The sequence below is a fragment of the Microtus oregoni genome, unplaced genomic scaffold (genome assembly GCF_018167655.1).
Source record: "Microtus oregoni isolate MIOR12 unplaced genomic scaffold, Mior012 000134F_ref0000037, whole genome shotgun sequence".
In the NCBI taxonomy this organism is placed as follows: domain Eukaryota; kingdom Metazoa; phylum Chordata; class Mammalia; order Rodentia; family Cricetidae; genus Microtus; species Microtus oregoni.
The window spans coordinates 424570-439615 of record NW_024544778.1 but is presented as its reverse complement, the minus strand read 5'-3'; the positions used below and the strand labels follow the sequence as shown (position 1 = coordinate 439615).

Genomic DNA, 15046 nt, shown 5'->3' with positions numbered 1-15046 from the left:
GAGTTTCTGTGTAGCAGCCCTGGCTGTCCTGGAACTCGCTCTGCATATAGGCCAGATGACCTCAGACTCACAGAGATTCACCTGCCTCCACCTCCCAAGTGCTGGGATTAAAGGCATGGGCCACCACAGCCCAGGTTGCACACCTCTTATCTTGGGTCCGTGTATGTGTCTGACACCGTGACCTGTCCAGGCTGCACCCTGGGAATGTCCTCTAGGAGTCCATCTATCTACCCTGAGCCAGCTAGACCCAGAAGGGAGGACAGTATGCCCAGTGTGCCTGCCTGACGCTACTGCACCAGGCCTGGGCCCCGATGTCAGATGACCGCCTGATGTATGTCTTGGCAGAGGAGCACCTTTGGGGGCTCTGAGAGGCCACTGGGGTGAGCAATGCCCCAACCCCTACTTCAGAGAACAGTACACTGTGAGGGGACCCAGCAGGGAGCCATTCTAACCTGAGTCTGAAAGGCAAGGGTCACCTCAGCTTTTAGCCTGGCTATGGCAAGGCTAGGGTCTGAGTTGATGCCTTTCTCCATGAGAGTCCATGGGCAGAGAGTACCCTGGAGGCCCCCAGACTCAAGGTACTCACCACACACCTAGCTCTTAGGAAACCTCTCTCTGAGTGCTGGGGGATGGGTCTCCCTGACCACTAAAGGGCCTCTCTGCCCTAGTCCCCAAACCTGCCCCCGAAAGTGTTAATAGTACCCCAGAACCAGATAAATCCCCACCCCCGTCTAGATTAGCTCAACCTGGGTCTCCTGCCAGCGTGCTACCTACTGCCATGGCAACCAGCATGTGGGCCAGGCTGGGTGCCCAGCAGCGCTGAAGCTGGTGGTGTGAGCTGGCACAGGCTTGTCAGGGGTGGGTGTTCCCCCGCTGATGGCCCAGAGCCCTGGGAACTGGGAAGCAGCTGGACAGACCTGTGGCCAAGAGCTGGCCTTTCACAGCCCTTCAGGGAGACCAGAAAACCCTGGGACTTCACACTTCCAGAGATGCTCTCCAGCCCCACCCCTCAGCTGTGGCAAAGGTTCAGATCTCTGTCCTGCCAACCCCTGTAGCCAGTCCCTTCCTGGCCTCCCAGGCTCCCTGGCGCTGCAAAAATGGCAGGCTACCCAACTGGCCCCATGCTGCCCAACACTGCCCACACCTTGACTGTCTCACCCTTGTGCAGGGCGCCTGCTCCTGCCCAGGGTCCAGTTTGGCAGAGGCCCAGGCCCCGCCTCCTGCCGTTCTCTCCCTCCCTGGGCTCTTGAATTAATTTTTCATGCTGGGCTTTCTGCAGTTCCATTTACACAGGGCAAAGTGGGAGGGGCCTCGCATCGTGGACTCTTCCTAGGTTCACTTACTGAGGCCCGCAGGCCAGGTTTAGGGTGACAGGCTCTGCTCAGTGAGGGAGAGGAGTCATGCTAGACAGAGGAGCACGGGGAGGGAGTCTCTTGCCTGCACAGCAGAGAGTGCCTCACCTCCCCCGCCCCTCCCCTCCTCCCTCTCCTCCCTGACCCCTGCCTGAGCAAGGCAGCTCCTGAAGCACCGGGATTCTTTCTGTTGCTGTTTTCCATTTTTTATTTTATTTTTGTGATTATGATATAATTAGAGCATGTCTTCTTCGCCTTCCTCCAGCCCTCCCAGATTTCACCCTTTACTCTTTCAAATTCATGGCCTTTCCTCCTTTTTTTGGATTGTTGGGTTTTTTTTTGTTTTGTTTTGTTTTTGTTTTGAGACAGGGTTTCTCTGTAGCTTTGGAGCCTATCCTGGAACTAGCTCTCGTAGCCCAGGCTGGCCTTGAACTCACAGAGATCCACCTGCCTCTGCCTCCAGAGTGCTGGGATTAAAGGTGTGCACCACTACTACCCTGCTGCTGTTGTTGTTTTAATTTCCCTGTGTTGTATAGGGAAATCCTCTACCTCGCCAGGGTTGAAATTACAGGTATGTGGGCTGGAGAGATGGCTCGGCGGTTAAGAGCACCGGCTGTTCCTCCTGAGGACCCAGGTTCAATTCCCAGCACCCACACGGACACCCTTACAGACATGCATGCAGGCAAAACACCAATGCACTTAAGATAACAAAAAAGAAATTACAGGCGTGTAAAGACATGCCTGGCTAAAAGAGCAGTTTCGACTGCTGCTGTATAGCTCAGTGACAGACTCTTTCCCTACCTGTTAGACACGAGGCCCTTGGGTTTATCTCCAGGTGCCACCAGAGCACAAAACAGTGACGGAAACATCTGTTGTGTGTCAACTCCTGTGCCACCCCAGCCCCCTTCACCAACAGAAGTCATGAGATCTACCACCTCTCAGTGTTTTAAAACCGCAAAGCGGTGGTGATGCCTCACAAGAGAGGGGAGACCAGAGGACTCTGCCATGTCGAGAATCCAAGGCTCCAGCAAGGCTAGGAGTCTCCACGAGGAATAAGGACAGAAGGGAGGGTATCACAGCAAGCATGTGATCACAGGTCATCCCCCAACCTCAAACCTCAGGGCAGGGAGAGCATTCCTGAGTCCCTGAAGGTGTGAGATTCACTGAGGACTAGGTCTGCTCCTAGGAGACAGGTGCCTGTGTGGATAAGGTGAGCCCTCAACACCAGGGGCCACCAGACATCATGCCCAGTTACACAGCAACTTCTGCCTGCCGAGCTCAGCTTGCTCTCCACAAACTAGACCCTCCTTACGTCAGTCACAGGTGCTTCCCCTCCCCCCCAGACAGGGTTTCTCTGTGAAACAGTCTTGACTGTCCTAGAACTTGCTCTGTAGACCAGGCTGGCCTTGAACTTACAGAGATCTGCCTGCCTCTGCCTCTGGAGTGCTGGGATTGAAGGTATGTCTGGCAAGTCACATGCACTTTTAATGTGTGTGTATTTGTCCTTTGTGTAAGCATGGATGTATGTGAATAGTGTAAATCCCTGGTCTCTGGAGGCCCCACCCCTGTGCCCCTTGACCCCTCCCTGAGGAGGGTCAAGGTAGCCCACCATACCTTGACCCCTCCCCAGAAAAGGTCAAGACCACTCCCCCAGGCTATGATCCTCCCCAAAATAAACAACATGGTTTCCCCCTTTTCCCCCTGGTGGTCACTTTGGCAACTTTCTGGTTCACCTCAGGGCCACCAGAGAGCACAGGAGTCCAATTAAACCTGGATATCTTTTCATTTGGTTTGTTTTGATTGGGGTTTTGCATGGGCAGAGCTCGTGCTAGAAAATATTCCTAACATCTGGAGGTCTGAACAAAAATTGACGCTGGGTACCTTTCCATTGCTCTCTGTTGTTCCCCCTATACTTCCTGCCTGGCTACTGGCCAATCAGCGTGTATTATTATAATTGACAGAATACAGACATTTGTCTCACACCACTCCATCTTCCTACTTGTTTATTTATTATGTGTGTGTGCGGACCAGAAGACAACTCTGGATTCAGTTCTTCCCCACCTTGCAGAGCGACCTCAGGTCAGCATATTCCATGACAAACGCCTTTCCCTCCTGAGCGGGAAGTCCCAGGGATTCCCCCCCCCCCTCCACTGCCTCTGCCCAAGTGCTGGGATCTAGGATCACAGGCACACACTGCTGCAACCTACTTGTTTTAGGTAGGATTCCTACTGCTGTGGTAAATGCGGGGACCAACAGCAGCTTGGGGAGGAAGGGTTTATTTCACCTGACATCTTTTAGCCCGTCATCCAGAGAAGTCAGTTCAGGGATCAAGGCAGAAACCTGGAGGCAACAGATGAAGCAGAAGCCACAGTGTGCTTGTTCTCCATTGCTGATGCTCAGCCCATTTTCTCAGGTCACCAGGTAGTACGGACCGCCCACAGTGGGCGGGGTCCTCCGCACCAGTCACTAATTAAAAACTCACTGAGCTCCATCTGCTTGCTCCGCCTCCGCCTCCCAAGCACTGGGATTAAAAGATCTAATTATAGCTGAGCAGTGGTGGCTCACACCGTTAGTCCCTGAACTAGGGAGGGAGAAGCAGGCGGATCTCTGTGAGTTTGAGGTCAGCCTGCTCTATAGAGTGAGTTCCAGGAGAGCCAAGGCTACACAGAGAAACCCTGTCTTAAAAAGGAAAAAAAGACCCGTGTGTGCGATGTGCGTGGCTTGCGTGGCAGTACCCAGAACTGAACATCTTGGAGCTGCTGTCACACCTCTTAGGGTGATGGCGATCAAACTGGGGGCCTCTGGAAGAGCAGCAAGAACTTCCAACTGCTGAGTCATCTCTCCAGTCATAGTTAATTTCTGAATAGGCACAGAATGAGAGGTCTTGAGAATTAAAAGTATGAATGCTTATAACAAAAAAATGAAATGTATGGTCCAGGCTGGATCTATAAAAAAAAAAAAATGTTCTTATCACTAATATACAAACTGTAGATGTGGTGGTTTGAAAGAAAATGGCCTCCAAAGGGAGTGGCACTACTAGGAGGTGTGGCCTTGTTGGAGGAAGTGTGTCCCTGTAGACACAGGCTTTGCTGCTCACATGCTCAAGCCACACCCTGTGTTTCAGTCTACTTCCTATGTCCTACATTTCACCATGTAGCAGCTCCGTCCCCAGCACTACGGCAGCCTGCACGCTGCCATGCTCCCCACCATGACGATAGTGGACTAAACCTCTGAAATTGTAAATGTTTTCCTTTATAAATGTTGCCATGATCATGGTGTTTCTTCGCAGCAGTAGGAACCTTAAGATCGTAGATTAGCGTAGCATCGTTTCCTGATGACTGTGCTGTGAAGAGGATGGGATGCTAAGACATCAAGCCTGGACAACCTTGTAAAATGTCTCAGAAATGAGGCAGGGAACAGTAGGCAAGATGCTTATAAACAGTTATATTTGATATTACTTTAGAACAAATGTTAAAAATGAAAAAAAAATCAGGCCAGGTATGGTGGTGCACACCTTTAATCACAGAACTCAGAAAGCAGAAGCAGGCAGATCTCTGAGTTTAAGGACAGCCTGGTCTCCAGAGCGAGTTCCAGGACAGAGATACATAGGGAGACCCTATTTCAAAATAAAATGAAACAACACAGGAAAAACATTAGAGAAAAAAGGTGAGGGGGCTGGAGAAAGGATCAGTTGTCGAGAGCACTTGCTGATCTTCCAGCAGACCCAAGTTCAGTTCCCAGCATCCGGGACTGGCAGCTCACAATTGCTCCAGGGGATTTGACAGCCTCCGAGAGCACCTGCATCCGCACGACACACACACACACATCCACACACACACACACACACACACATCCACACACCACACACACACACCACACACACACACATCCACACACACACACATCCACACACACACACACATCCACACACACACACATCCACACACACATCCACACACACACACATCCACACACACACACATCCACACACACACACATCCACACACACACACACATCCACACACACACACACATCCACACACACACCACACACACACCACACACACACACATCCACACACACACATCCACACACACATACACACACACACACACATCCACACACACACACACACATCCACACAGCCTCCGAGAACACCTGCATCCACACAACACACAACTACACACAAATGACTCTTTGTAAAAAATGAAAAATTCCACCAAGTGCTAGAAGTCAAGGAAACAGTTACATACCCACTCCATTAAAAAAGACAATGAGCCTGGTCTACAGATGGAGTTTCAAGACAGCCAGGACTGTTACACTGAAAAACCCCTGTCTGGAAAAAACTAAAGCCACCCCCCCCCCCCAAACAAAAAGGCCACAAGGCAAGGTAGTGTTGACCTTTAATCCCAGCACTAGGAGGCAGAAGCAGGCAGATCTCTGTGAGTTCAGTTCGAGGCCAGCCTGGTCTACAGAGTGAGTTCTAGGACAGACTCCAAAGCTATGAGAAACCCTGTCTGGAAAAACCAAACCAAAAGAAACAAAACAAAAACCACAAGGCAAGGTGGTGCTGGCCTTCAGTCCTAACGTTTCTATGAATCTGAAGCCAGCCTGGTCTACAGAGCAGCTATATAACAAGACCTTGTCTCAAAAATCAAAAAAGAAAGATAAGGAGGTAGAAGAGAAACAAATAAACCCTTTGACTCAGCGGGTGTGTGGAGGGGTTGAGTCTTCACCTCCTCTATAGTCACTTCCGGCTCTGCGACCGCACCACCCTTTCCCTTTTCTGAGAAATGATGGCTGTGAGGTGGCTCAGTGACGGTATGACCCCATGACACCCAGGAAGTACAAGGCCAGGCAGCTGGGCGCAAACTCTCACACTCGTAATTAGACACACCAGGTCGGGGTGTGCCTGTACGCTGGGGTCCCTATGTGTGCATCTGCTCCCGGATATCCGATGGTCTGGTCCTCTCTGGCAGTGAGTCCCAGCTGTTCTGGGTGCTGGCTGCCCCTGCCCCACCTCCTCCCCGTGCATCAGCGCCAGCTGAGGTCATCCGTTGCTTGGCGGCAACCCTGCCGTGGTTACCCTGCCAGAGGTGACTCAGCGGCGGGCCAGCCCTAGCCTTGCGTGGTTAGGAACTTCAGGGTCCTTCTCGGCCTTTGAAGTGAGGATGTCTTGGAACCTGTGCGCTGCACGCCTTTCAACCTCAGTAAGTCCCAGTATCGGGACCCACCTGGCGGTTCACACGGGAATGACACGGATCAGCCACTGACCCTGCCTTCCGCATGGCCCTTGCCAGGGGCGCCATCTGCTGGGCTCTGTACTCCAAGCTCGAACCCCCGGGAAACGTCCCTGCCCCCAGCTCGCGCCCACCCAGGAAAGCCCAGCGTTCACCCGCTCCGCCCCGCCCCAGGCCGAGGTCTCAGGAAGGGAGGTGAAGCCCGAGCGTGCCTCGCTTTCCTCCTGTCTGCAGAGTGTGTGTGTGTGTGTAGGGGGTGCAAGCTTCCCATGCCTTGAAGTCTGAGGCAGCCTTTTCACATTCCCGACCACCCACCCCATTGGTTTTCCTTCCGAGGTCCACTGCCCCCTCTGAAGACAGGTTTCTCCGCGGGATACCAGCGCTGACCCTAAAGAGGGAAGGGGAGAGTGAACTGGCTCCAAGGATGCCGGTGGAGAGCGGCTAGCAGCTGGATTGGTCCGCACACCATCACCGTGGGCTAGACACTGGACTTGGCCTCTGAGTGCAAGCCGGGCTCAGAGGACAGGTTCCCACGCCCTGCAGAGCGCACTCCCACTGGGCCGCGCCCAGGTCACGCCTCCCTCCTTCCCTGGGGAGGGCAGTGGTAGTCAGAGTACCCCTTCTGAGCGCCCTGCAGAACTCCGGACCACCTCCCCTCCACCTACCTCCTCTAGTGCATGCCAGCTATGGCAGGGGGAACAGCTGTAGGGCACAGAACAGCCAGAGCAATTGCTTTCTGCCCATTGTCCAGCCCTGGCCTCCTCCTAGTCAGGCGCTGCTCCCAGCCTCCTGACTAGCTCTGCGGCTACTCCCTGCAGCCAGCCGCCAGTCGTAGCAGAGGTACGGTGGGGAGGTTAGCCTGTCTTGTCCCCTGCAGCCCTCGGCCTATCGGGGGTCACTAGAGCTGATGGCAATGAACTGGAAATAGCAAGGGACCCTGGGAAAGGATGGAGAATGGGGCTCTCCGCTCCCTGTGCGCCAATCCCTGCATTTTGAGGTCAGGGAGTTGAAACCGAAACTGCCCCATTTTCTTGGTTGTCCAGGCCCTGCCCACTTCTGCCTCCTCCAGAGTGGGGGAGGGGGGCACAGGATGGACGGCACACTGGACAGACGGGTTGGACACCCTACGTCTCCACTTGACTTCCTACCCGTCTGTATGGGTGTCCAGCTTCATCAAGGACTTCTGTGGCTACTCAGAGTAACTGCACATAACTGGAAGCCTCAGACCGCTGGGCCCAGGGCTTGGGGCAGTCAGTTAACTTGGGGGCAGAGGTGGAAGAGTGGTCAGGAGCCAAGGTGCAGTCAGCAGGGATGGAACTGGCAACCTCAACCTCACACAAGAGCCCCAGGGCCCTTGGATGGGGCTCAGAGCATGAGGCAGCGCTGGCAACAGAGATGGGGTACACAGAACTCACTGTGGGGGCCAGACACTCTGGCAGCTCAGAGGACTGTGTCTTCTGTTTTTCGGAAGGAGAGCACTGGGAATAAGAACCACAGGGAAGTATCGGCTTTAGGATGGGCTGAGCTCTCGGGAGGGGCAGCAGGTCCTCAGCAGGGCTCCCCCAGGACCACACACCACACAGAGCAGTGAAGAGCAGACAACACCTGGCCTATGGGGCTACTCCATGGAGCCAGCAGGGAGCAAGGCCCAGGGGAGTACCAGTCTCTCTTTTCCTTGAGACAGGTTTCTCTGTATAGTCCTGGCTGTCCAGGAACTCACTGTAGACCAGGCTGACCTTGAATTCAGATGTCCCCCTGCATTTGCCTCTGCTGCTGGAGTGATGGAATCAAGGTGGGGCCACCACACCGGCTTGGGGGAGAATTTTTTCCGGGGTCTCAGCTGGCTGGGGGTGAGTGTATCCTTCGGGCAGCCCTGCCTACTCTAGCCTCAGGTCTGACATACAAGGACACTAAGTGAAAACAATACTTGGGAAGATCTTGGAGCAGTTGGGTACCAGCTCGGGCTGGGCAGATGTCCTCCCCAAAGGGAGAGGGCAGCCTCACAGTTGGCCAACATACTATGTCACGTGGTGCCTGTTCCCGATGCCCTGCGGAACCTTCACCTTCATGGTTGTAACGTGCCTGAGTCCTGGCTCACTACCCTGCCACTGGGCCTCACCTTCAGGGGCAGCGCCAGTCCTGGCACTGGACAGACAGGAAGTACCCACTTGCATTTAATGTGTCCGCAAAGGCCTAGGACAAGAAAGTGAAATGTTTAAAAGGGTGTTTAGATTTTGTTTTCCTCAGACATTATACACTTTTTTTTTTTTTTTTCGAGACAGGGTTTCTCCGTAGCTTTTGGTTCCTGTCCTGGAACTAGCTCTTGTAGACCAGGCTGGCCTCGAACTCACAGAGATCCGCCTGCCTCTGCCTCCCGAGTGCTGGGATTAAAGGCGTGCGGCACCACAGCCCGGCCAGTTTGTTTGTTTTTGAGACAGGGTTTCTCTGTGTATCCCCTGGCTGCCCTGGAACTCGCTCTGTAGACCAGGCTGGCATTCAACTCCGAGATCCACCTGCCTCTGCCTCCTGAATGCTGGAATGCTGGGATTAAAGGTGTGCACCACCACCACCTGGCAATGCTTTACTTTTTATTGTGGGTTTTTAGACTTACAGAAACATTTCAAGGACAGAGGAGGAGCTCACCCATTACCCCCTAATGCTAGCATCTTACAGTGTGGCAGCCCTCCCTCACCGAAAGGTTCCAAACCTGACCTGAATGTCACAGCTTCTTCAGTCTCTTCTGCTTCAGGGTGAGGCTGACATTCCTGACGGCAGGAATAGCAGAGCCCAAGAGTGGAGGCCCAGGACTAAGTTCCTCCTTCCTCCTTCTGTTTGCCTAACACGGCAGCCTGTTAGGAGGAAGTATGAAGCGCCCAGGTGATGGAGCAGGTGCTGGAGGACGGAGGTAAAGTACACAGGTGGCCAGGAGTTCAGGGAGCATCCAAAGAGGCTGCAGGGAGAAGGAACTGACCGGTTGCTTCAGGGTCGGGGCAGCCTGTACTAAAACTCTCCAACTCCCCTTTGAACTGCTGTTTTCTCAGCCATTAAACGACCAGAATAGGAAATAAGATGCATCAATAAAAACTGACCAAAGCCAGCAAAGGGGGAAAAATTCCTGTCATTTCTCGAGACTGAGTCTCTCTTTACCACGGGAGGACACGCCCACTTCTGGCAGACCTGCAAACGCTGCCCCTGGCCTGCAGGCTCTTGGCAGGCCTCCTCCATTCCAGCTCCTAGAGGGGTGGGGCCAACTTCCGCAGCAGTCAAGAACGGCCCCGACCTGACTTTGGGTGAAGCCTCACACTGCCCGGTTGCAAAGCAGAAAAATCACAGCGCACACAGAGCGCCTGCGTCCCGCGCACAGGATGCACGGCGTTAGGAGGCCTGGCCGCTCGCCGCTCAGCTCCGCCGGGGCATGCCCCTCCCTCGCTGTCCCCGGGGAGGGCCGCGTCTCCGAGCCCCAGCGCACACACAGCCGAGGGTCTGCGGTGCGCACCGGTCGGGACCGCCGCCCCTTTGTCCCGCGGGCCAATGGGTAGCCTGCTTGACTAAATAAGGCAGGGAGCGCCTCGTCCGTTACGTCCGCCCCCGTGACTCAGGGCGGCCGCGGGCCTCCAGGCGGCGGGCGGAGCGCGGGGCGAAATCGCCAAATAAGGCCGCGCGCCGCCCGCCGCCCCTACCCCCATCCGCACACCTGAGCCGCACCTGGGCCCCGCCGCGCGCGTCGCCGCCGGGGGTGGGGGACGAGGCGCCCGGCCTTACAAAGCCGTTCCCGAGTCGCAGCGCCTCCTGAGCGCACAGACAAAGGCGCTCTAGAGAGCCGGGGTTAACTGCGCCCCGCCCTTGGCAGCACTTGGGTACCAGGGGCGTGTGAGCGAGAGATGGTCACCGGCTGAGAGTGGTTCCCGAAACCTCCCACTTTCCCTGTGCCTCTCGGGGTGCGCTGTCCCATCCTGGGGCCACCCACCCCCACCTACGAGTGGAAGCCCCCGCTGGCTCATGGTTCCACCCAGGTCATGGAGGCGTTTCTGCAGCCATGCGTCCCCTTCGTTGGTGATGCTCACATTTGGCCACCTCTAAAACCAGGCTGCTCGCGGGCCTAGCGCCCTTCTTTCTCGGCCTGGCGACAAGGTGACTGGCTGCTGGCACGGGTTTTGTGCACAGCAGGTAAACTGGCCGGGCTGCTTGGCCCTCTTAGACCCGTGTTCACGTCTCCCACGGCTGAGCTGACCTTGCAGGACTGAGGGCGCACGGAGCGCGCCCGGGAGAGGGCTGGTGGGGAGTGGGGCAGAGCCCCCAACCGCTAGGGTCAAGCTGGTTGTCCTGTGACCTTGGGGTCCGTTACCTCCCTGCGCCCCTCGGTTTAGTTCCACACTGAACAATTGCAGAAACTCACAGATAAACCAGGGAAACTACGGGGCTTTCCCTCCGGCTCTCGCCAAGACCGAGCACTGGAAGGTGCGTCCACGACCCCGCCAAGGGTGACAGGTTTCCCAGAGCCTGGGCGAAGGGTACTGATGCCCGCCCCGACCCCCACGCGCGCGCCTGTCTGGGGCGGACTAAGGCCAGGAATCCAGTGCCCCAAACCAGTTTGACCCGGGCTTCATTATCGATGCAGAGACGTCTCGCCCAGCTTGCCCGAGACGGGGGGCGGGGCTGGACCGTTCTGAAAGTCAGAAGTCCTCCCTTGCCTCAGTTTCCCTGCCACGTCCTCGGGAGACCAGCACGACACAGGCCCCCCCACCCCAGCCCTCCGTGGACAGGGATGTCTGGTGATAACCGGTCCCGGCCTGCGTGGGGGACGACCCTCCTCCGGTGCAGGGGCCTACGCGGACGTGGCCGGCATGCAAGAGCTGGGGACCCCCCTCCCACGTGATCGCGAAGCGATGGCCGCTCCCCGGACCCCCAGGGACCCTGACGGCCCCTCCCCAGCCAGGCAGCAGCTGCCGAGGCCCAGATCTGCCCCGAGCCTGTAGGGAAAGCGCCCGGGGGTGTGCGGGGTGCAGAATTCACAGACGGGCGGGCGGGCGGGGGCCACGGGACTCACCCCAGGTCGGGGCACGGCCCCCTGGGGCCTGGCAGTTTCGGGGCGCAGCCCGGGCCCTCCCTGCTGCAGTACCGGGGCAGGGCAGGGCCGATCGCCCGCACGCCACTCGACCGCGACCCCCGCAGGCCAGGCCCGCGTCCGGGTCTCGAGCACGCGGGGGCGGCGCGGGCGGGGCGGTTGGCGGAGGCGCGGGCTAGGGGCGGGCGGGCCCCGGGCCCCACGTGTCCCTGGCGGGCGAGCCAATAGGCGCCCGGCTTTTGGAAAGATCGCCATATATGGACATGTTCTGGGGCCGCGCGCGCCTCCGCCGGCGCGCGCGGCCCGCTCCCGCTTAAATAGCGGCGGGGGAGGCCACAGTCGGTCTCACACTCCGCCGCCGGTTTGCGCTGCTTGTCTTCCCGCTGCTCCGTCTCCCCGGCATTCGCTGGTAAGCGGCCCGCGCCCCTCGCGCTCGCAGCCGGGCCCAGTGCCCCTCCGTGGCCCGCTCGACCCCCGGGATACTCTCCCGCGCCTCCACGGAGCGCAGGGCCCTGGCGGCCGGTGGACCGACCGAGGTCCGCATCCGCGGCTCCAGCTCCCGCTGGGGGCAGGGCGGGGCCCGCCGCAGTGCGCAGCCCCTCGGCGCCGCGGCCGAACCGGGGGGCCGCCGGTTTTCGACGGTTACGCGGGCCCGGGAGTTGGGTGGGTGGTGGGGAGGGAGCGGCGCCCCTCCCGGGCTGGGTCTCGGAGCGCGGGGAGGGCTGCGCTGACGCCGTGGTATCTCCGTGCAGATCGCCATGGAAGAAGAAATCGCCGCGCTCGTCATTGACAATGGCTCCGGCATGTGCAAAGCTGGCTTTGCTGGCGACGACGCCCCCAGGGCCGTGTTCCCCTCCATCGTCGGGCGCCCCCGACACCAGGTGAGTGCCGAGGCGACCTCCCGGAGTCCGCCCTGGGCCCCAGGTGCGCGGCGGGTGGGGCACGCGTGACCGCCTTTCTTCTGGCAGGGCGTCATGGTGGGCATGGGCCAGAAGGACTCGTACGTGGGTGACGAGGCCCAGAGCAAGAGAGGAATCCTGACCCTGAAGTACCCCATCGAGCACGGCATCGTCACCAACTGGGACGACATGGAGAAGATCTGGCATCACACCTTCTACAACGAGCTGCGTGTGGCCCCTGAGGAGCACCCGGTGCTTCTGACCGAGGCCCCCCTGAACCCCAAAGCGAACAGAGAGAAGATGACGCAGGTACGCCTCGACCCAGGCCTGTGCTGTCCTTGCGTCTGACGAGCCATTTTCTGTTCTGCCTCATTTCCTGACATTCAAGTGTTTCTTTGGTGTTTCCAGGGTTCTGTTCCTCCTCTCCTGGCATTTCCTCCCTGAGGCCTCCAGGTTTCTGTTTGTGTTTCTGCCTGTGTTCTGTTCCTTTTTTTTTTTTCCTTCACATCACATTTGTGGCATGCGGCATGTGGAGTGTGGGTGTGGGTAGCTTTGGGTCTCTGCCACTGCCACTCACTGAGCTGTTCTTTGTTCCTCCAGATAATGTTTGAAACCTTCAACACTCCAGCCATGTACGTGGCCATTCAGGCGGTGCTGTCCCTGTATGCGTCTGGGCGCACCACTGGCATTGTCATGGACTCTGGTGACGGGGTCACACACACAGTGCCCATCTACGAGGGCTACGCCCTTCCCCACGCCATCTTGCGTCTGGACCTGGCTGGCCGGGACCTGACAGACTACCTCATGAAGATCCTTACTGAGCGGGGCTACAGCTTCACCACCACGGCTGAGCGGGAAATCGTGCGTGACATTAAGGAGAAGCTGTGCTACGTCGCCCTGGATTTTGAGCAGGAAATGGCCACTGCTGCATCATCCTCTTCCTTGGAGAAGAGCTATGAGCTGCCTGACGGGCAGGTGATCACCATCGGCAATGAGCGGTTCCGGTGTCCAGAGGCTCTTTTCCAGCCTTCCTTCCTGGGTAGGTGTCCCGAGCATGGTGCAGGAGCTAAGGGCATGGACCACACAGAAGTTAGTTGCTAAACAAGCTCTGTCCCCTAGGCATGGAGTCCTGTGGCATCCACGAGACCACCTTCAACTCCATCATGAAGTGCGACGTGGACATCCGCAAGGACCTGTACGCCAACACGGTGTTGTCCGGTGGTACTACCATGTACCCAGGCATTGCCGACAGGATGCAGAAGGAGATCACAGCCCTGGCTCCCAGCACGATGAAGATCAAGGTAAGCAGCTGCTACACCCCCTGAGCTGGCCCAGCCCCTGTGGGTGGAGGTGGAACCCAGAGACAGGTCCTCACCCATTGTGTTTCCTCTGCAGATCATCGCTCCCCCTGAGCGCAAGTACTCTGTCTGGATCGGCGGCTCCATCCTGGCCTCCCTTTCCACCTTCCAGCAGATGTGGATCAGCAAGCAGGAGTACGACGAGTCGGGCCCCTCCATCGTCCACCGCAAATGCTTCTAGATGGACTGAGCAGGTGCCAGGCATCTGCTGCATGAGCTGATTCTGAAGTATCAATTTGCCCTGGCAAATGTACACACCTCATGCTAGCCTCATGAAACTGGAATAAGCCTTTGAAAAGAAATTTGTCCTTGAAGCTTGTATCCAATATCAGCACTGGATTGTAGAACTTGTTGCTGATTTTTGACCTTGTATTCAAGTTAACTGTTCCCTTGGTATATGTTTAATGCCCTGTGCATATCTTGATTTAGTCCTTAGTCATGTGGCTTGGTCACTAGGTGGCTGGGGAGAGCGAGAGCATGCTGTGGACGAGAAATCTCCAGCCTGGTGGATGTGTGAGCACCGTGCAGTGATCTGTGCAGGGTATTAGCTGACTGCTGACTTCCAGGATTTCTCGAGGCTGGCAAGGGTTCCTGAACCAGTTACCACTTCCGTCTTGCCGGTCTAACAGGGTGGGAAAGTCCGAGCCTTAGGACCCAGTTCTGGTGTTTTCCCTCCTGACCGCGTGGGTTGTTACTTGCCTTGAGTTGGGAACGTTTGCATTGACACCTGTAAATGTATTCATTCTTTTAATTTATGTAAGGTTTTTTGTACTCAATTTAAGAAATGACAAATTTTGGTTTTCTACTGTTCAGTGAGAACATTAGGCCCCAGCAACATGTCATTGTGTAAAGAAAAATAAAAGTGCTGCAGTAACCATCCTTGTCCTCCTGTTGGAAAGGGCCGTGGGGTAGCGGGTGGAGGGCTGAGGGCTGTGGGTGGTGGAGGAAATGCTGTTGGAAATTAACAGCCTGGCTGCTCAGTGATGGAAGGGTGAGACTTGGACTAGGTGTCAATGGAAGGCCTGCTCACTAGGGTTGCTGCCGGAAGAGCAGACGACCAGCCCTTGCCCATGGCTGTCAGATCCTCCGTGAAAATGTGTCTAGGGCTCCCACTGTCCTCCCTAGAGTTGCT

The 15046-nt window shown here is 56.7% G+C and overlaps 1 protein-coding gene across 1 annotated transcript; it reads left to right on the top strand.

Annotated features, from left to right (window-relative positions):
• Positions 1–11954: 11954 nt before the first annotated feature.
• On the top strand, positions 11955–14793 carry LOC121444606 (actin, cytoplasmic 2). Its single transcript, XM_041646463.1, has 6 exons — positions 11955–12066; positions 12410–12538; positions 12626–12865; positions 13157–13595; positions 13676–13857; positions 13952–14793. Exons 2-6 carry the CDS (start codon positions 12416–12418, stop codon positions 14093–14095), a joined length of 1128 nt encoding a protein of 375 aa, XP_041502397.1. The 5' UTR covers positions 11955–12066; positions 12410–12415; the 3' UTR covers positions 14096–14793.
• Positions 14794–15046: the final 253 nt, after the last annotated feature.